This window comes from Thamnophis sirtalis, unplaced genomic scaffold (assembly GCF_051295495.1).
Source record: "Thamnophis sirtalis isolate CommonGarterSnake01/CBP01778 unplaced genomic scaffold, rThaSir2_p1.2 scaffold_1, whole genome shotgun sequence".
Classification (NCBI taxonomy): Eukaryota; Metazoa; Chordata; class Lepidosauria; order Squamata; family Natricidae; genus Thamnophis; species Thamnophis sirtalis.
In genome coordinates, this window is record NW_028261381.1 from 81245422 (window position 1) to 81267286 (window position 21865).

General features: G+C 36.2%; 1 protein-coding gene across 7 annotated transcripts in view; it reads left to right on the forward strand.

Moving 5' to 3' along the window:
- Positions 1-21865, forward strand: part of SOX6 (SRY-box transcription factor 6) — a 476183-nt gene that overhangs the window by 424163 nt on the left and 30155 nt on the right. For 4 of the 7 annotated variants that reach the window (XM_087717440.1, XM_087717457.1, XM_087717448.1 and 1 more), the window contains exon 11: positions 299-489. In XM_087717440.1, the coding sequence (XP_087573566.1) occupies positions 299-489 (191 nt within the window). Of the gene's footprint in view, positions 1-298; positions 490-20753; positions 20880-21865 lie in introns of all 7 variants that reach the window. The other 3 variants (XM_087717470.1, XM_087717425.1, XM_087717434.1) reach the window with 1 other exon arrangement.

A 21865-nucleotide genomic window follows, 5' to 3' on the forward strand; every position in this document is an offset into this window, starting at 1 on the left:
CGCAAATGTGAGCGCATGCATGCCTGGACATGTGCACTGCCTTCTGTGCATGCGCAGTGCTTCTGCATTACATCAGGGTGGGTGGGCGGAGCCTCCCACAGCCGCCGCTAGTGGTTTGCCCGAATCGGAGAGAACTAGCTGAATACCACCTCTGATGTGCAGCATCTGAAATTACAGTGTGTATGTGTGTCTGTGTCTGTGTGTGTGTGTGTGTTTGTGTGTGTGTTTGTGACTGTGTAAAAATCTCTTGAAAAGAGCACGTTTTAATGCACTCTTGCAATCATTCCTTTCTTTCTAGACATACTTTCCAGTCTTAACTCACCTGCCCTTTTTGGGGACCAGGACACTGTAATGAAAGCAATTCAGGAGGCTCGAAAGATGAGAGAACAAATCCAGCGGGAGCAGCAGCAGCAACAGCAGCAACCACATATTGATGGAAAGCTTCCCTCCCTGAATAGTATGGGCCTAAACAACTGTAGAGCTGAAAAGGTAACACAATAGCTCTTCCACCCTTGTTGCTGCTGAATTTATTTGCATGGTTTACCTGAGGAATAGCTACTTAATTCCAGGAAGCAATTTCAATATTACAATTTTTAATCATTTGTTGTAATGATTGTAATGTAGGTCCTTGTGGGTATGGGGGGAAAAAGAAAGTGTAGAACTGGATTGACCAGAACAATATTTTTCCACAAGGAAAGTTTATTCAGGGGCCCAGTGGCACCAACAGGGAATGTCATTCCCCCCCTCTCATTCTGCATTGTATGAGAATCAATGTATGTATTACAAATTAGCCAAAGTTTCATTTGAAGAATGGCAGATGATTCAGATGGGTGAGTAATTAAGACCCCTGTCCATATCTTTCCTCAGTCATATTCTGTGAGTGATGTCTCAAAAAAAAAACTTTAGACTTCTTATATTTTTCCCAAGTTAGAGAAATATCATATGGTACAAATAGTAGCAATATGGATTAGAGTTGTCTTTCTTGATTGGATACTGGGCCTAGTATCCATTTGCCTAGTTTCTCCTTTCCAGTGACATACTCCCAATAAGCACAGTAGGAATATACAAATAATTATTTCTGATAGCTGCAACCCTACCTTTCAATTGGTATTTAATGGCATATTGCTAGGGTATGCTAGGTTACCTGGCATTTCAGTAGAGTCATAATAGCTCAGTAGAGGTTTCTTTACTTAATTTCTCATAGTACTACTATGGTGCCTTGTCAAATGATCTAACTGTTATTTTGGAAGGTTAAAAAAATTAACACTTTTCTTTTTCTTCAGTTTTTCTGAAACAAAAAGAAAGTATTTCAGGCCCTTGATTATTTTCTGCATCTTGTTGGTCTCTAAAACCAGAGCTACAAAAATCCAGACAACCACTAGGTGGCAGGAAAGAATCATAGTAAAACCTGTATTTTTGCCATCCCCTATTGATGATGTAAATATTTACACCTCAGATGTGCCAACTCTTTTATTAATTAGGGCAGGATTCTATTTGTATAGCAAACTTTCATTTAAACTCATCTTTGTGTGTGTGTCTCTGTGTGTGTCTCTGTGTGTGTCTCTCTGTGTGTGTATGTAGATACATACATAAATACACACCACATTCCTGAATATAACATATTCAGAATGGCTGTTCTGAATTTTTCAGAACTAAAGCTTGCACACTTGATGTAGAGTTCAAAAGACCAAGATGAAGAGAACAAAGAATGCATGCACAAGCTTTAGCTGAAGCCCTGCCTTTCTTCTGTCTTTGAATAACATTCCTGGTGTGCAGTTTAATTGGGAGTTCTAGATATTTATGGTGTTTTAATATCAGATATAGGGACACGGTGGCTAAGTGGCTAAGATGCTGAGTTTGCCGATCAGAAAGATCAGCAGTTCAGCGGTTCAAATCCCTAGTGCATGTAATACTTAGCCCAGTTTCTGCCAACCTAGCAGTTCGAAAGCATGTAAAAATGCAAGTAGAAAAATAGGAACCACCTTTGGTGGGAAGGGAACAGTGTTCTGTGCGCCTTGGGCATTGAGTCATACTAGCCACATGACCACGGAGACATCCTCACACAGTGCTGGCTCTTCGGCTTTGAAACGGAGGTGAGCACAGCCCCCTAGAGTCAGGAACGACTAGCACATATGCAAGGGAAACCTTTACCTTAATTTCAGATATAGATATTTCGTACAAGAGAGTTACATTTTAGAAGAATCATTAGGAAAAAATAATCTACATATGTAAGGAGGTAGTGTTGTTTAGTTAGCAATTTACTCTGCAGACTTGGGCAAGGTTTTTTTTGCCTTAGCTTACAGGCTTTTGGACAAACAAACTAGATAAGAATCTATTGTAGTGTTTTGGTAGCAAAGTAATGGAAGCAGGCAATTCTCTCTAAAGAATACAGATATAATCTATGAAATAATTTGAGATATAGTATGTCTATAATTTGCTTCTTTGCAGGATTGGTAAGAGCATTTTTCTGATACCACATGAATCATTATTTCCTGTACAGTAATACCAGACTATATACAATTGTTATTACTCTGGGTGACTCAGGACAAAAAGTTTTTCAGCCTTTCAACAGAAGACAGGATTATAAAATGGAGCAGGGGTGGGGAGAGAAATAGATTATCAGTAACATGTCTATTGCTATCTTTCACAGTCTCCATCTCAATGAAATGTGAAATGAAAAATATAGTTAAGTCTTGTAGTATTAGTAATAGTTTTTATTACAGATCACTGCTGTGGTATTATTGTTATTGATCAGGATTTAGTGAGTTTATAACTACGTGTGTGTGTGTATTAATATTATTCATAATCTCCCTCTCCCTCTCTTTCTCTCTCTCTCTGTGTCTCATAAACAGCCTTGAGAATAGATCAGGGGAAATACTGAAATGTCTTAATGTTAGTGCTCTTCAATGTTAGTGCTCTTTTAGGAAAATTACTTTTGTATCTTGCTACCCAAAAGTTATACTCAGGAACCCTGCGGGTAAGGTAGATTGATCTCATTGGACTTCCAAATCCTTAGGTCATTATTTGACTGCAGTAAATACCTGATCATGGCTTATCATCAGAATGGCTTCTCTTGCTTTGGTATTGTGAATAAGTAAATAAAAGTAAGCTTAAGTGAATGTTGTAGCATGCTTGAAGAGATCAACATTGGCTCCTGTGGTATAGTCTACCAAACAGTTGATAAATTGCATAGTTGGGTTCTTTTTGCATTTTACTACTACTACTACTACTACTACTACTACTACTACTACTACTACTTCCTCTTCCTCCTCCTCCTTCTTCCTAGCATATTCCCACAGGTGCAGGGTCTGCTTTTTAGGTCATTGAGCACCACTTTGTACGGTCAACATGGTGCAGGCCCGCGGCTTGCATATCTTTGTTGATGGTGGCTTGCCATCTCTGTTTTGGATACCTGCGTGGTCACCAGCCATTGACTTCTAATTGATAGGCAGTCTTGGCCATAGTGGAAGGTGCTTCTCTTTGGACATGTCCATACCAGTGGAGTAGGCCACTTATTTGTACTGTTTCAATCCAGGCAATCCTTGGCTGTCAGTGAGTCAAGAATGTGGGGCACTAGTAGCCATTTTCCAACTCATTCCCAAAGGGAGGAACATAGAGGCCTGAGATTCATTACTCAGTTGCAAGCACAAAGGGAAAAGTGTTCTGTAGATAGAACTGTCAAATATGTGTTTTCATTTGAATTTATATGTTGCCTTGTTAGATTTCTCGGAACAACGGGGGTAAAATGGATCCATGCCCATAAAACGGATTTACATAGCTTCTTGCCCCCAGAGGATTAACCATGGTTTGCAAAACATATTTATAATCTAATAAATATTTATCTGCACAAGATGTGATTTAAATGATAGCATTTTAAAACTCATTTAACACAGAATCCCATTGTGAAATAATTTTTATAACAGCAAAGAAAAAAAAGCTGAAAGGGTGGTATACAATTTCTTATTAAAGGCAGCCTTGTGATATCCACAGACTCTTCTGAAGACCAGATTTCAGTTTGGAAACAACCCTGACCACTGTTAGAACCTTTTATTGGTTGCTTTCTAAATCTGTTTTTGCAAAACCATTGAAAATAAATGAATTATTCTGTGCATGTGCATGTAGACATTATATTGTTCCAAGTAATCCTTGATCGTGTTAATGAGTGGTCTGGGCTAGTTCAGAAGTTAGCCTGAACTTCCGTGATCCTTAAATATCCACTGAGACTATTTGAACAATCTATCTTTTTTTTTCAAAGACCTTATGAGCAGTCCTATTTATGAGAGCTCACCAGAGCTCACCACTCAAAGGTTTTGACTTTTAGTCAAGCTAGTAGGTTCCTTAAGAGGAATAAGTTTTCTGCCAGTCTACAATCTGCCTTTTTGTCATTTAATTATCATGCCTCTTGTGTTCAACTTGAGCATGGCAATATATTTTTACACAATCTTTCTTTCCCCATTCATACTACAGACTATGGGCCACTCAATTGCTTTTCAACTCTAAGGGTGTTCTGCATTTTGTTTTCATATATTACAGTCATATCCGCTTACCCCTCCCCACTTCTTCTTAAAGTTAGCACAGTTCTCCTAATTTTTTCTTGTGGGCCTTGGTTTCCACAAATCCATTTTACCTACATTTATCTTTTCTTTTATCTGAAGTTCAAGATATGTAGAAAGCTAGCACTCCAAAATAAACAGATGAAAGATAATGAAGAATGTTGACTATATTGCTATTTGTTTTATGTTTCATATTTGGTCGTACCTTTCTCTGAAAAATACCTTTTAAAAAATGATAATGTGTTTTAAAGAAAATTAGGAAATTAGTGATGTACTAAAAGATTCACTTGGAAGAAAACTATTTTGATGCTCCTTGAAAAGTGATAGGTAACAAGACTGGTTTTTATTCATCTTGGGGAATAGTTCTAAAAGTTAGATTTTTTTTAAAAAAAGTTAATTTGCCATAGTGGGAGCAGTCGGAAAAAGACCTTAGAGAAGAAATGATGTACTCATGCTTATCTAAGGCGAGCATCTAAAGATGTTGAATAGAAATCAAGAACCAATCTATGTGTTCAAGTAGTTCCATGGCTTCTCTGTGAAAGCCTCGTGCAATATACAGGTAAAGCACATTATAGTTACAATAATTCACACTGGAGGTAAGAATGGACAGGAATAATAATGAATAGGAATATGGACAGGGAATATTTTTAAGAGCCAAGGTGGCGCAGTGGTTAAATGCAGCACTGCAGGCTACTGCTAGATCAGCAGGTCAGCGGTTCAAATCTCACCGGCTCAGGGTTGACTCAGCCTTCCATCCTTCCGAGGTGGGTAAAATGAGGACCCAGATTGTTGGGGGCAATATGCTGACTCTCTGTAAACCGCTTAGAGAGACCTGAAATGCCTATGAAGCGGTATATAAGTCCACTGCTATTGCTATTGCTATTGCTATTTCTCACTTAAATTTTGATAAAAGTTTAACAAATGCACATGTGAATTAAGTCACATTATTTCCATGAAATTTACAAAAATTATATCAGTTGGAATGTATTTGTAAAAGAAAAATTGCACAATTTAAAACATATTTGCAATAAGGTCTATATTACAAAGCATTACATGTGTGTATATAGGAATGCAGACAAAATAATTATGAATTGTAGGATATATATTGGAAAAGTGAGAAACCAAAAGAAGTAAAATCTATCTGCTCTTAGCTAGCTAAACGTTCTGTGGCTTTATTGCTAGGTAGATTTAAAAATGATATTCCATTATAAATTCAGATGTAATATAAATATGTAAGGGGTGTTTTAAAATATTCATTTTATTTTATTTTTTTATCATTGATGATGTTATAGTCTATTGGTCAAATGGTTTGACTTGATTGCCCATAACGGTTCCTTTGGAGGAGATAAACTTTATGGTAGAGCAGCATATATAGAAATTCTTTAATGTATAAATAGTTCATTTAGTTGAGTGTGATAAGTTTGGGGAACTTATCATTCATTTGCAGTTATTTATCATGTGTGCAAAAGTTTGAGAAAAATATTCTTAGCAAATTTTACTGCAAATGCAAATGAAGCATTTATTTCACCAATAAAAAATACATTATCAGTCTTTTTTCATTGTGGATTTATACTGTTAACACTCTATTTCCCTCCCCCTCTCTTTCTCCCCCCCTCTCTCCTTCCCTCTCTCATGTACCCTCCCATAAATGCATACATGCAGAGCCCTTCATCATTCTTACACTTTCCAATTCATTTATATAGAGAGCATAGAACTATTAAGATTAAAAGAAGCAGAGAAAATATAAAACATTTTCAATGGAAATGAAAACTCTTTAGGGAGTCCAATGTAGTAGATGAAATTAAAAATAAAGGTATTGAAATAATTCTCAGGGAAAGAAGTATTTAAGAGTTGTATGGGAATAGGAGTGATATGTTAAAGCAGGGGTACCCAAACCCTGATCTGCAGCCTGCTACCGATCCACAGCCTTTTGGGAACTGGGTTGTGCATACAGCGGGAGAGTGCACTGCTGCCACTATTGCTGGTCCGTGGAGCCCAAAAAGTTGGGGACATTATATTAATAAATGAAAATTAGAAGGAATACTACAAATATTAGCATCCAAGAAAAATAGGTAAAAAGCAAGAAAAAAATACTATTAAGATGTTGATAAATTGTAAGGATATAGGTGGAGCTGATATCATAAAAGAAATGTTAATTTATGGATGCTACTTGTTTATGGAATGATTCAGAAGTAGTATTCAGCCAATTCTGACAGGTTCTGGAGAACCAGTAGCGGAAATTTTAGAGTCGTTCTGAGAACTGGCAACTAGGCTGGCCCTGCCCCAGCTGCCTCCCAGCTGATCTTTTGTCGCCCTGAACAGGAGAACAGAGCTGGAAAGCAGGTTAGTGGGGTAAGGAGGGAAAGGGGATTTTGCAGTGACCTTCCCCCAGGAGTGGCGAGGAAATGAGGATTCTGCAGTATTCTTCCTCTGCCACGCCCACAAAGCTACACTCACAAAGCAACACCTATAGAACCGGAAGTAAAAAAATTTGAATCCCACCACTGGAATGATTGTGCAACTTGTGTAAGACGTATGCAAAGACTGTGTCATAACTGCCATTATTGCTTCCTTATACAAGGAAAAAGAAAGGGGAAAAAATGAATGCCAAACTTACAGGGGGATTAATATATTATATGCCCCTTGTCAGGCAGAGGTTTGATTGAAAGGTACAAGAAATGACAACAGAATTTGGGATATGCAGTACGGCTTTAAGACGAGTGTGCATAAAGCTTAGTTTTGTTCTTCATAAGTTACTGAGAAATACATGAATATGAGGAAGCTCATTGTACATTTGTTGATTTAGTAAAAGTTATGATAAATTGAATAGGTTTGCATGAATATGGAACTGAAGATTGATTGCTGAATGCAAAAAGAGCAATATTTGATGGAAGTAAATAATGCATGAGCATAAATGGAATGCTTAGCAAATAGGTCAGGATTGAGCAGGATTTAAGACAAGGAGGTGATATGTCCTCTTAGCTGTTTTATGTATCTCTGGAAAAATATATAAAGAGTATGTGTATACAGGTGTGTTGGCTTGGGGACATGAATGTATATACATTTAGGGACATAAATGAATATGTAGTTTTATATGAAAATAAAGGAATATTGTTGATTGAGAAACCGAATGATTATCAGTGAATATTAGATTAACATGGATACAATATAAAATATGGATCTGAAAATTAATGTTAATGAAAATTAATATAATTAATGTACGAAATCTAAGTTGTGTTTTATAGGGAAATAGAATGATTTCACACTATATATCCATGATGGCGAACCTTTGGCACCGTGCCCACAGGTGACATGTGGAACTATATTGGTGGGCATGGGAGCTCAGCTCTGGTGCGCGTGTGTGTGTGTGCACTTGCCAGCTGATTTTTGGGCCTTCTAGACCCATCAAAAGTCAGGAAACAAGCTGTTTTCAGCCTCCGGGGGGGAGGAGGCCAATTTTGCTCTCCCCAGGCTTCTAGAAAGGCTCTGGAGCCCAAAGAGAGCAAAAAACAGACCTTCTGATCAGACCGGAAATCAGCAAACAGGCCATTTCTGGCCTCCGATGGGCCAGGGTGTTTTCACCCTCCCCAGACGTCCAGAAAGGCTCTTGAACCTAGGGAGGGTGAAAAATGGGTCCACCATGCCATCATGTGCCAAAAGCGGGGGGTGGGCACATAGAATTATGGGTGTGACATGTGCGAGCATGACCCCCCCATGCCTCCCCCGCTTTTGGCATGTGTCTCATACAGACAGACAGACATCTTACTTCCTTTTCCTGATATAATAAAACTTACTAGAAATGGGACTAAAACAACACTGCCAGACTATACTGAAAGGAAAAGGGAGGGAGGGAGGAAAATGTATGTATGTCAGTGTATAGATACGCATGTATTTGCATGTGAACTCTTGTTACTTTTGCGTTTCTAACTATAATTTTAAACCAAAATGTTTAAAATTATGTTTCATGTTCAGCTTTTTAAACAAATAATGGTGCTAACACTCAACAATTTTACTGAGTTGGGGTGTATCCTAAAACAGTAATTAAACCCTTGGGTCCTTGCTTCATAATCCACATTTGTGGATCCTGAAGAAATTTGAAAGGCCAGTTCATCTAACATTGGCTCCTTTTATTAGGGGCCTATAATACTATAACAGTATTGAAATTAGACATAGGATTATTGGTATTGAGCCATGGTGGCGCAGTAGTTAGAATGTAGTACTGCAGCTACTTCTGCTGATTGACTGCAGTTTGGCAGTTCAAGTCTCACCAGGCTCAAGGTTGACTCAGCCTTCCATTCCTTAGAGGAGGGTAAAATGAGGACCCAGATTGTTGGGGGCAATATGCTGACTCTGTAAACCACTTAAAGAAAGCTTTAAAGCACTGTGTATATAAGTCTAAGTGCTATTGCTATTGAGTGACAAGAAAAAATAATATTGTTTAGAAGCAGTGAATAAAACTTCCTGTTAAGTTTCCTTGCACGTTATAAACAAAGAACTTTAAAGTTCTGGAATAAAATATTTGCGTTTTTCTTATGCATTTAATTATGATACTTACTTGGATGTTGTTTTTTTCTGCATCGTTCCTCCCTAGCACAACAATAGACCATACTGTTTTTAGCTGCATGATCAGGAAATAAATTTTTCTTTGAATAGCTAAATGATTACAATACCTCTCACATAGTGAAACGGTGTGCTGAATCTATTTGATGCAATTAGAATCTGATCTGGTAGAAACACAGAATGAGGTATCTTATGAAAAGGTGAAACCTGTGACTTCTCAGTATGTTTTTAAAGAACAATATTGTAGTCATGGAGACTTTCGGCAATCAGGTTTATGTTTGTTGCTTCCAATGTTGTGATAGTAAGAAAAAGAGCCTAATTTCAGATTCTTTCCAGAAAGTTACCCTTTGTGTATGTCTAACGCAAGAGATATCATAATAATCTTAAAGTGTAATTCTGGAGTTAGCAATAAAAAGCCTACAGATGGGAGCATGCTTTCAGTCTCTTTCTTCCTAGGCTTGCTACCTGGTTTGCTGCTTTATTTTTTGAATATAATAACCACCACCAAAACAACTTTGTATGCTGCAAAGTTAAGCAACAGCCTATAGTTTCATATTTTAAAAAAGTGTTATGTTGCGTCAAGAATTTGGTTGGGAGAGTTAAGTGTGCCTTCTGTTAAAGCTCTGCCTACCCTCCATCACCATAACGATGTTTTCTGAGTGCTGAGAAGCTCACTTTCCACTACAGGTGGAAATCTAATGCTTCTACTTTCTTCCCTCTTTTCTTTCTTTCCCTTAGCAATCTTGGTTCTTGAATAAGAGTTTATTTGTTGTCATTGTGGGGAATGTAGGTGGACCAATCTTGATCATGAAAAATAATAACAATGAAGATGGCTGGATTACAAGTTTATGCTTCATGGGTCAGCCCCTTGAGATAATCCAGACAGGAAGCACAAAGCCTAAATACTAGCATTACCTTTATTGTAAGGTTACAGAAGCAGAATCTTGCAAGTGTGAACACACTTCTTCCTTATTTTTATTTTCCATAAAACTAGAAAGGATTCCTTGTGAGATCCTTACTATGTATAACCAATTTCATTGTATTTAAGTACAATGACAATAAAGATTATACTTTTACTTACTTATGCTTATACTTATGTCTCTATTTTCCCTATGGGCTGAAATATTTTTTACATGAAGCAGTTGCATCTTTTCCTTCCGTCTCCCAAGGTCATTCTCATATCCCACTGCATCATGTGATGAAGAAACTAGTTTTGGCAATTTCGAGGAGTATTAAATATATATTGGAATAGCATAAAGTTACATAATATGAATTAAGACACTTGAAAAAAGTTTAGTCTTAATTTTAACCAAGGAACATTCAAAGGCAAATATTGCATCATAGTTACTTGTTTAGGCAATCAACATTGTTAGCATCATAATCACTTTAATAGTATAACAAAAATAAGGAAAAAAGGAACAAAATGACCCACTATGGTCATGCTAGAGATAAAACAAGAAACTAAAATTTTATCACATCTTTTGAAAATCTAAGATATAAGATATCTTATAAACTCTCATTAAGAAATAAAAAGAATATTGCTAGCTGCCAACGATGGCTTGATTTTACATACAAAATGAAAAATGAGAATTACAGTATCCTATTTCAGATCAGAAATCTGAAAATTAGTAGTTCTGATTAATTAATCTGATGTATGCATGCATACATATTTTTCTTTTCTATTTATAATATTTCTTTGCTTCTTTTTCTTTAAAGATGAAATAAAATGTCAGTTAGGAAAAAGTTTGGACCAGGCAAATAATAGAACACTCCTTCTCCAATCTCAACTATACTGCTATTTATCCAAAATTGGTACTATTTTGTAACATAAAATATCTTCCTAATATTTTTTGTTAAAAATGTTAATAGTCAATGTATATTTAATTCTTTTCCTATTAACTAAAAAGCTTAGGAAGACAATAAGTAAGGAATCTACTGAAATATGAAATCCATTAGCTCATAATTCAAAATTATGACTGTGTCTATCCCCCCCTAAAGAAGAAGATAATCTTGAATTTAAGACGATGGAAGGAAGATTAGATAGATTAACACTTTAAAAAAGTATTACTGATCATTTTATCAACTGAGACCAATCCTGGTAACTTTTTCTCATACAGCTGCATGTTTTGCACATGTGAATAAATTGTCCAGAAGGCACATTGCTTCAAGGACAGAACCAGAAATTAAATTAAATTAAAATTTAAAAATTCTTCTCCACTTTCTCCATTGCAGATACTTGCTTTTTAAAATTTGTCCTTTGTATGTGTTCAATCAGTTATTTTCATTACATATTATTCCTGCCAATTTTCTTGCACCCAGAGTCAAATTATTACATTTTTACAGGACTGTTCAGTGCCTAGTTAATTATTTACCAAAAAAATATAAGTATTTGTTTCTTTATTTAGCTTGATATGATCACCGCCTTTGCCACAGTGAGTCTGGGTGGTGAACACAATTTAAACAAAAAAACCCAATATAAAACCATTAAAATGTATGATTCACCACATACTGTATAATTAAAAAAGAAACAGTAGCCAAGAGAAAAATACATACAGTAATGTAATACCAACCCAAACAGGCTTTGCTAACTTCTCAACTACTATGCCTGGGCATACAGCCAGGTTTTTAGTGCTTTCCAGATGGCCAGCTGGTTTGGGGCCAATTTGATTTCAGGTATTAAGGTCTACCAGAGGGCAGGGGCTATGGCGGGAAAGGCACACTTTCAGAGTCCCCCAGATGGCCTTCTTTAATAGACAGGACCCAAACCATGCCTCTCCTGTTGGAACCAACAAGGCAGGTAGAAACCATTGGAGAGCAGTGGTTTTCAACTACTTTGGGTCCCTTCTGTGATAATAACAAAAATCTTAAATTCCAATGAGAAACCTACCAAGAGCTGGTGTAACTTACATAACAAATGGGGAATGCCCATACTTGACTACATCATTGTATTTTGAACCATTTATGGCTTCCAAATGCTCTTCATGGGCAGCCCATGTATGTGTAATACATTGCAGTAGTTCATGTGAGAGGTGACCAAAACATGAATGATCATGTGCAGTACTTCCAGTCTATAACAACACAAGGCTATGCATAAGACCCTCCTGCATATATCCACCTCATGCTGTTTAACTAGGAACTATGAGTCCAGAGAGGAGACACCCTCCCAAATTGTATGCTGCTTCTGTGTAAGGTAATGCAACCACATCCAGAACTAAAGATGGAACATCACTGGAACCAGGGCACTGTGAAGCCTAAGCCATTAAGTCTTGCAAGGATTGATTTAAGCCTGTTGCTTCCCATCGAAACTCCCATAACCTTTCCACACTTGGACTAGATCTCCATGGCAAAATGGGGTAGAGATATACAGCCAACTTGCAACCACATACTAATGACACTTCACACCATACTGTCATATGACCTTTTAAATGGGAGTGGGCAGAATGTTGAGTTCTACAGGGCAGAGCAAGGTCTCAACCTCTCTCCTCCTACCCACCTATTCCAGAGAAAGGAAAACTGGCACAAAACTGTGCTCTTAAAACTAACTGCCAAAGCTAGCCTAGAAGGATACCATGATCAATACTATCAGAAACAGTTCAGAGATCAAAAATTGTGAAGAAGGATCTACTAATCAACATCCTTCTCCTGGCCCATAAGTCAATCACAAGGACAATTGGTACCATTATGAATTTTATTCAAGCATCCATAACCTCTTATATCTTCTCAATTGCTTTATTTAGGCATGGGGGCCTAAGTGATGCGGTTGCTGATGGCCACATATTCTACTTTCTTTATTTTTTGAGAGAGGAAGAACCAAGTGAAGGGTTTGTTTTGTTGACCACATTTCTTTACACAGAGTTGAAGCTTTCCTTTTGACACCAGCAGTTAAGTAGCATGAGGCAGAAAAATTAATGACAGAAAAAGAGCAGTATTACAAGACAAGAGAGATGACATAATGATTTCATCAGCCTTGACCATTGTCACTACTATATCTTTAGAAGTATCTTAGCCTTCTCTCTGAGAATTTCCAAAACACTAATTTACAAGTGAAGTGTTCAAAACCAGCCATATTTACTTTAAAGCAAACAAAGATCTCTACTTGGAACATATTAAAAATTCTACAGTACTGGGCAAATAAAGACCTAACTAAGCCATAACATCTGATGAACTCAGTGTTTGAATTGTTCAAGCTGCTTGTTTAATAACTGTATCTACTTCTGAAACTCAAAGCACATGCTTTAATTTTTAATATATAGTTTTATAATTGTCACCTGCTTTGTGCAATGCCATGCAGAAAAAAATATCTTGAATTTTTGTAAAGTGTTTGGGGGATACTCACCCCCAGACTAAATGCTTATCATGAAATTATGACTGCCTATGACCTTAGCACTACAGTCTAGAATGGTTTCCAAATAATCTCCATATATTGGTATCTCTGGAATTTGAAGAGAAGTAAGACATGCATTTAAGAAATTAAACTCATTACAATGAAAATCAAGATCCATTTTCCTACAGCAGAAAGTTTTCCTGTGTCTTTTTAAAAGCCACTGAAAGAAAAGTATGATCTTTATTGTGAATCTAGTCTTTAAAGAAATCTATTCCCTAATCCTGACATGTTAGAAGAATAGTACATTTGTCCTACATAATCCATTATTAGACTATTTAATTCAATGACATTGGCAGTGGCACCGATCCTATCATATGAAGTAAATCTTCAGTCTTAAGAGTGACTTTGAAGGAAAGAAAGGGAAAGAATACTTCAGGAAAGTAGAAAAGGTTTTCTGTCCTTACACATGAAAAATCAAACAAGATGTAATTAAACACCAAATGTAGCTATAATTAGCTGATCTATTTCTAATCCAGGATTCCTTTTGGCCTCATTAAGCATAAACTAGAGCATTTCATAAACAGCCTCTTTCCTTTCATTTGCTAAAGGACTATTTGAGTTGGCTTCAGACCTTCATTCTCAAAATGTTAGATTGTGATTGCTAATCTAACAGAATCTAACCAGAAGGCTGAAAAGTATTAGCCTCCATAAAGATAAATCCATGTGGACCTCTAGGTGAACTATATAAAATGATTTTCATCTTCCATTGAAAGAAAGGGTTAATCTCAAACTGTTTGCATACTGACATGGATCATGCGTTGGTGCATAAATAAAAAGATGGAAACCACATTAAAGCAATAGTTGGGTTACCACACAACTGGATATGCTTAAGACTGAATGCTTCATAACTCTAACTACTGGGGAGCTACAAACTCTATAAATAACCTTGCAATTGGTTAAGACCATATTAAAACCAGATGAACAGAGACATCCATGGGGGGAGATAGGGAAGCATTGTCAATGAGTACTATAGTCTGTAAAAGTGCTAGGAATAGGTCTATAATTTAGGAGCAGTTCCTTGTGTGGCAGTAATTCTGAATCTATGCATTGCAAAGATAGGTTTAAATAGAGATCAGACACAAAGGAGAACCATATGAAGTTTTTCTTCTTCATTTCCAAAAGAGTAATATCTATTATCCCTTCTCAGCTCCTTGGCTTTTCTTCACATCCTCAGTTTAATTCTTGGCCAAGCAAAGTAGTCTTTAGGTTTAAAATGATATCATTTCTCTTTTATATACACTCAACACTCTACTGTTGTTAAATAATGGATTGGATATAGAATGACAAGAATGCTATTCATGGAAGTGGGAAAAATCCTCACATTTTCTTGCATTTTTAAAAATCTTTTTGGAGGAAACCTTTAGAATAGGGTGAGAAGTTGCAAAGGAAATTTATAGATACAGTACTCTATATATAGGGATTTTTTCCCCACAACGTGTCCATTCATGGTTAACTTAAGGAAAGTCTGTTCAGTTAATTCAATTTTCTGTGTTCATGTTATATGCTACAATTTTCTGTGTTCACATCATATGTTAAATCATATACTAACCACACTGGCAGGGTCTATACAAACTGGTAGGCTAAACTGTGATGCACTTGTTGTGATTCAGTGTATCATATGAATACAGCTATTGTTCTCGAAGTTTTGCAAATACAGTGCCATCAAAGAAAGTGGAATTATGATCCACCAAAGAGACCAGTTCTGACTGTGTTTGCATGTTTCACTTTCTTCATTAAGGTTCAGTGGCACACTATCATTTTCAATTTCCTCCTGAAATCTTCCCATATTAGCATACAATCAAAACAAGTGGAATCAATCTAATTATATTGGATGGATAAACATAAGCAAAAAAAAATATATTTCCAAACCGACAACAGAATTGGTTGGTAGTAGTGGTAAACATACCAGACACGAAATTGTGAGTTCTAGTCCCACCTTAGGCATAGGGCCAGCTGCGTGATCTTGGACCTGTCATTCATTCTCAGCCTTAGAAAGAAAGCTGTGATAAAACACTCCCCAAAGACCTTTCCCAGAAGACTGCAGGAACTGGTCCAGGCAGTCTTCAGGAGTCAAAAACTGCCTCAAAGGTAACCTCCCCCCCCCACCAAAACTCCAACTACAAATCATATTTACATATAACATAGTTTAATAATAGGGACGCAGTGGCTCAGTGGCTAAGACACTGAGCTTGTTGATCAGAAGATCAGCAGTTCAAATCCCTAGCGCCACGTAACAGAGTGAGCTCTTGTTACTTGCCCCAGCTTCTGACAACCTATCAGTTTGAAAGCACATAAAAATGCAAGTACAAAAATAGGAACCACCTTTGGGTTCCGTGCACCTTTGGCGTTAAGTCATGCTGGCCATATGATCACAGAGACGTCTTTGAACGATACTGGCTCTTTGGCTTAGAAAGGGAGATGAGCACCGCCCTCTAGAGTCAGGAATGACTAGCACATATGTGCAAGGGGAACCTTTACCTATAGTTTAATAATATCTAAGACTAAATAGTCTCTCTGAAATTAGGCAGTAACTCCTCTTTCCCTTGAAAAATGCTCAAATAAGTTAGGAAGGGCAGAAGTCACGTGAACATGCTAAGTCTTAACAAAAATATTTATTAAGAAATCTTTACAAAAATATAATTGCTATTCCTTTAACAGATAGAAGAATTGATATAATGCTGATCATAATCTGTTCATTCTGGAATTGCCTATAAGAGTCTGAAAGTGATTCTCAAAGGTATATGACAAATAAATTGCAACACAAATTTGCAAAATGCAGTCACGGGGCCATAGATGCAAACTGACCATTTTTTGCAGCTAAACTTATTTTGTTAGCCCCAAGATAAAAATTAAATGTATCAATCTCTGGAAACAGATTGAACACACCAACGTTGCCCCTTACTCACTCTACAACAAATGAACAAATGATAAATACCACAGTGAAAAATAAAGCTAGCCATGTTTCTTGCAGTTTTCACTAAACATAATAATAATTTTTAAAAAAACACAAAATTTGGACTTTGACTGCAAAATTATTTTTAAATGACAAAATTTGACCTATCAGAATTTCAGTTTGTGCTGGCTATGGTGGAATTTATACCCTTTTGTAACAGTAAGGAAGATGATCACAAGCTATATATAATTTTGATTAATTTATTCATTCTGTTTATATCCTGGTTTTGTCTAATAGAACATGTATTGACCTTATTTGGCCAATTCAAGTTCCCTTTATGATACATGGCAATGAATATCAAGCTCTGAGGTAAACTATGGCTTAAAGTATTATTATTAGATATATTAAGTATTACTGTAATTATATACAACTATAAGATTTTAAAAACAGAAGAACTTATGTTCATATGTTAAGTAGTAAAGAGTGAGATACAGAGAGAGTAAAACAACCAGTATAATTAAATTGTATAAAGGCTGTTAAGTACTGCCTTTTCTAGAAATTCTTCCCTCAGTATTTTTTTGAATCTGATCTTTTTATGTTTGTTTATTCTCTCTGGGCTAGAATAGAAGTACAAGAAACCAAAGAAGTACAAGAAACCAAACTTCAGATGTGTTTTTAAATGCATAATGTAGCATAATGTAGCTTTAATCTGTTGCGTGTGTATGGGTGTCCATGTGTATAAAGACAACATGCTGGAATTTTTGGCACATCGTGCAACTAGAATATTGTCCACAGAGTGCATAACATTCCCAAAGGCATTTACTTTGTGGCTTCTGTATATGACCCGCATTATTAAGGAGTCTCAAAACTGGTTGTTTAAATAAATTTTGGTAACTACTAGGCTAGAGTCTTGAAATAAAGGGGATTACATCATTGTCCAACTATGCCTACTTCAGCAAAGATGTATTTGTTTGTAAAGATTAGGGGGAAGAAGAAAGGTCTTTCACACAATGATTCGCATGTATGCCATTTTCCACTTTAGCCTTTGCATATATGTCAGATGTGGAAAAAGAAAAAAAAACATGTTGAAATAATTTGGCAATGGTTATAGTGTGATTAGTCATGGTAATCTAAAAGGGAGGGTTGCCTGGTGTATTATTACATTTCTTATATTGTTTTTCAAGAGATGGATGCAGTCATTTTTCACAGGGTTTGAAATACACATACACACAGTCTTTGCTTGCTGGCAAGTAAACTGTTATTTAAGTACACAATTACTGAAACAGTTTTGTTGAACTTGTCCAAATGTTCTCACATGCTTAAAGATGGCATAAATGTCATTTATGGTAGGCCATTTAGTACAACTATACGGCATGAATTCCTGCTCCCCTGATCTAAGTGTATTGGTTTGCTTTATGATATTTATTACTCCTTTTTGATGGAGTCATCAGTAAAACTTTAATGACATTATAAAATGATAAAAATGTCATTAATTTACCACGGAGCCTGGATGCAGCGGTTGTAAAGTTACATTTATAAACAGAATACTTTTTATATCAAAAAGCATTGTTATGTGGCAATGAATAAGTAACACTTAAATTTAGGAACAATTTTACTGCTGGCACTCGCATTATTATAGAATAATCAATAACTGTATGAAACATAGTATAGCATGTAAAATAGTAGTATATAAAATTTTATGACAATATACCATGCACATCAAAAATTCAACATTTACCTAAATACAGATGAAAAAAACATTGATTGTATGTTTAGTGTTATCATTACTTTTCTTCCCCATGATCACAATTTTATATTTATTCTGAAGTTATTAGCAGTTTTCCTCCCCTACTCCAGTGGATAAGCAAACACTTTCTTTTGCTTTCTTAGTTGCTTCCTTAGTTCCTAGTCTTCTTCTACTCCAATTCAAAGGATAACATTGATCATTCCCAGCCCAGAAGTATAGACAACGTTATTAATGGAATGCAAAGTAAAAAAAAAATGTTTGAGGAGTTGAGTTATTTGGTGACTGAAAATCAGGGGGATAATAATCTCATAGTCCATCTGTCACGACAGAGTTTGCTCCATCATTGACTGTGATAACATGTGAATATGATGGATGGCACTGCTTTGTAGTCTGGAACATTTATCATTTATCAATGCTGACTAAGGGGGGCTTTAAATATCTTTTTTTTTTACTATGCAACACCTAGCTCATATTTCATCATTTCAAAGCACTTAACCAAAAGTCCTAGAACACAGCAAAGCAAAAATTTCCCTTCCATAAGTTTTATACTGCCTATGTGCTTGTGCTTGATAATGCATAATAAGTGCCTAATCATGTCACTGAATGGAAAATGAAGATTCTGTTTTTAGCAAAACAAATTCTATATCAGTCCACTTCAGCAATAACAATTCCTGCTTTTCAAACTTCAGTAAAGGAGAGTGTTTGTAGTTCAGGGTTGAAATGTGCTCTCTGAGCTTGATTGTTTTCTTGCAGATATTTTACGGCCCAAACTAGGTGACATCATCAGTGCTACTGGTGGAAGTGGGCAATTTTTTTTCATTTACTTCATTTCTCAAGTGTTTGGTGCCCATATGTAGTATGAATAAAGGAGAATACTTAATGCTTTTTGAGCTTGATTGTTTTCTTGCAGACATTCATTTTCCAGACTTGGTAACATCATCAGTCCAGCAGTCTACTTAGTTTGTGTAATGAAACATCTACAAGAAAACAATCAAGCTCAGAGAGTACCAAAGACCAATCACTTCAGAATTTTGTTTATAATTTGAAAGAGATTGTAAACTCTACAAACTTTAGTTCTCTTGGTTTCCAAGTAATGTTCTAAGTTGAATTCAGTTCTATGAGCCCTTTTGTCTGTAGAAAATTCATAGAATGAGTTTTTTTTCACTCAGAGAGCATGCTCAGAGCTTTGAGAAGTATGTTATATTATAATGAGCAAAACTAAGTCCATAGTATGCATAGTAGAATACATGGGCGTGAAATATGACTTCTACAAAACACATGAAGTTGGAAGCTATGTCATATTTATCCATTTGTACCTTTATATAACCCAGGACATTTTACTTTACTTTTATATATTTATTTTTATGGCCTTACATACTTAGAAAGTAATATAGAATCTGTCAGGACAATACAATGACTACACTTTTGCTAAGATATATTTGATATCTGGATGGGTAGTTTGCTAGTTGTCTTCATTTAAAATAATTTGCTTAATTTAACTCAGTTTAAAATGCTATTATTTACCTAAAATGTGTTGCCTCAGATATTCACATATATTTGTACAGACCAATATAATTCTATTGAAATCATTTTTCTTTTTTATTTATTTTCTATAAAATAGAAAAACTGTAAAATAGCTGCTATTGTTTTTAAGTGGAAAAATGAATGCCGGCATCTACAAAAAAAATACAGAAAGAATTATTATAGTATTAAATTTCCCCTTCAAAAATGGCACATTGATGATTATTAAAGAATCATAAAACACCTTGATTCTTTTAGTTATTATCATGCAAGTTTCTCTTCCTTTCAGTTCTGTGCTTTATCTTGTAATTTTTCCTTTCCTTCCTGAATGTCAAAATATTGATATTCTTTCAGAAACTTTCTTTTTTAACACAGAATATTTTCTGGAGAGAATCAAAGAGAATGAATGACTAGAAAGATATTTCAAATATGCATACTATGATACAGAGAAGGTTCTGTTGATTTCTTTTTAAAAAGTAGAATGCATTTTTCTTTTTCTTCATATTAATCAAACTGAAGTTCTTTTACCAGGAAAAACTCAGGTACCCTGTTAGGACATTTTATGGAAAGATTCCTGCCTTAGTAGGGCAGGTTTAAATCTCCTGGGTGTTAAGTAGGAGAATAGATAAATAGAGGGGATGGCAAAATGCAATTGCATTGATATGGTACTGAGGGTGCATAGGGGATCCAAACTCTTTGAGGAATAAGCAACAAAAGTAAGTTGGGACACTTGATCAAGCAGCATTTGCCAGGGTTGTGCGTCAGTTGTTCTGGGCTTTCTGATTCAAGAACCTCCTGGTCCCAGATTGTCAAAGACTCATCCGTTCTAGGCTAATAAAACCACCTGGTCTGTCAAACTAGAAGTAATGCAAATGCAGTTCATCCTGGACAATGCTAGCATTTATATAATGGCAAGGTGTTTAGTATTATATTGCCCTGCTCTAAAAAATAAATAAATAGCATTTTAAAGTGAGGAAATCCTGGCTGAATTCTTGGAGAAATATAGAAATAGGCAGAGGAAGAGAAAATAAGGTTGTTCCTAATATATTGGGAATTTATCACCCATTCGCCTTTCTTTTTTTTCTTTTGAAACAGATAAGGGATAATTATCTTCCTTTCTTCATGGAAGATATAAAAAAGGCCTCCGTGGTCCTGAAAGGATGCAGTATTCCCCCGAAAAATAGAAAGACTCTCTGGAGAACTGGTGGAGAGAGAATAGAGGTAGTACTTTCAAGGGACTGTTTGTCAGCCATTGGGTTTTAATCATTGCTTTGCTGGTCAATAATCTGATTTGTACTTTGAAATGGAATATGCGCATGACAATGCAGGGTTTCTGCTTTGGCTGAGGAGAGTAGAAGCCATGGGATACTGCATGTGTGAAAGGACCACACATTTTGGCAGGTGTGGTGTGACTGTGATTAGATATGAATGCTGGAAAAGAGAGATGGGACAACCAGCATTTGCTTTCCTTGGAACGTGCACAGATTGAGGGAACTCTTGTCAGGACGAACTGCAGGCAACATTGCATGATGCCTCATGCCCTGTTCTACCATTGAGGCTGCATACTTACAGACTAGGTGCTGTTTTGGCCAGTGTAGGAAAGCAGAAGGATGGTTCATGAAGTTCATCTTCAGGCACAGATACAGCATATTGTTAGATGCTGGAAGCCCAGGTTGTGACACTTATTATAATTATACTGGTTTCCACTAAATGTCCATATTAAACTAGAAGTAATAGTAGTTCTGGGATACCTGCAGGGCAACCTTGTTCATACCACATAATGACCCAACTTTGTATTCACATATGAGACCAATTAAGACGTTGTTCTTTGCTTGTAGTACCCAGTTGTTGTGACTTGTTGTGATGAAAAAAAATCTTATATTTAGTTGGATTTTTTTCCTGGGGGGGACGAGAGGGAGAGGGAGGGAGGGAGAAAGAAAAAAAAAGAAAAAAAGAGAAGTACACCAGTTTGGTGTAGTGGTTAGGCTAGAAACCAGAAGACTGTGAGTTCTAGTCTTGCCTTATACATGAAAGTCGACTGAGGACTTTGGGCCAGTCACTATCCCTCAACCCAACAAACCTCACAGAGTGCTTGTTGTTGTTGTGGGAAAAGTAGAAGGAAAGAAGATTGGGTATGTTTCTTGCCTTCAGTTTACACACACACACACACACACACACACACACACACACACACACACACACACAAA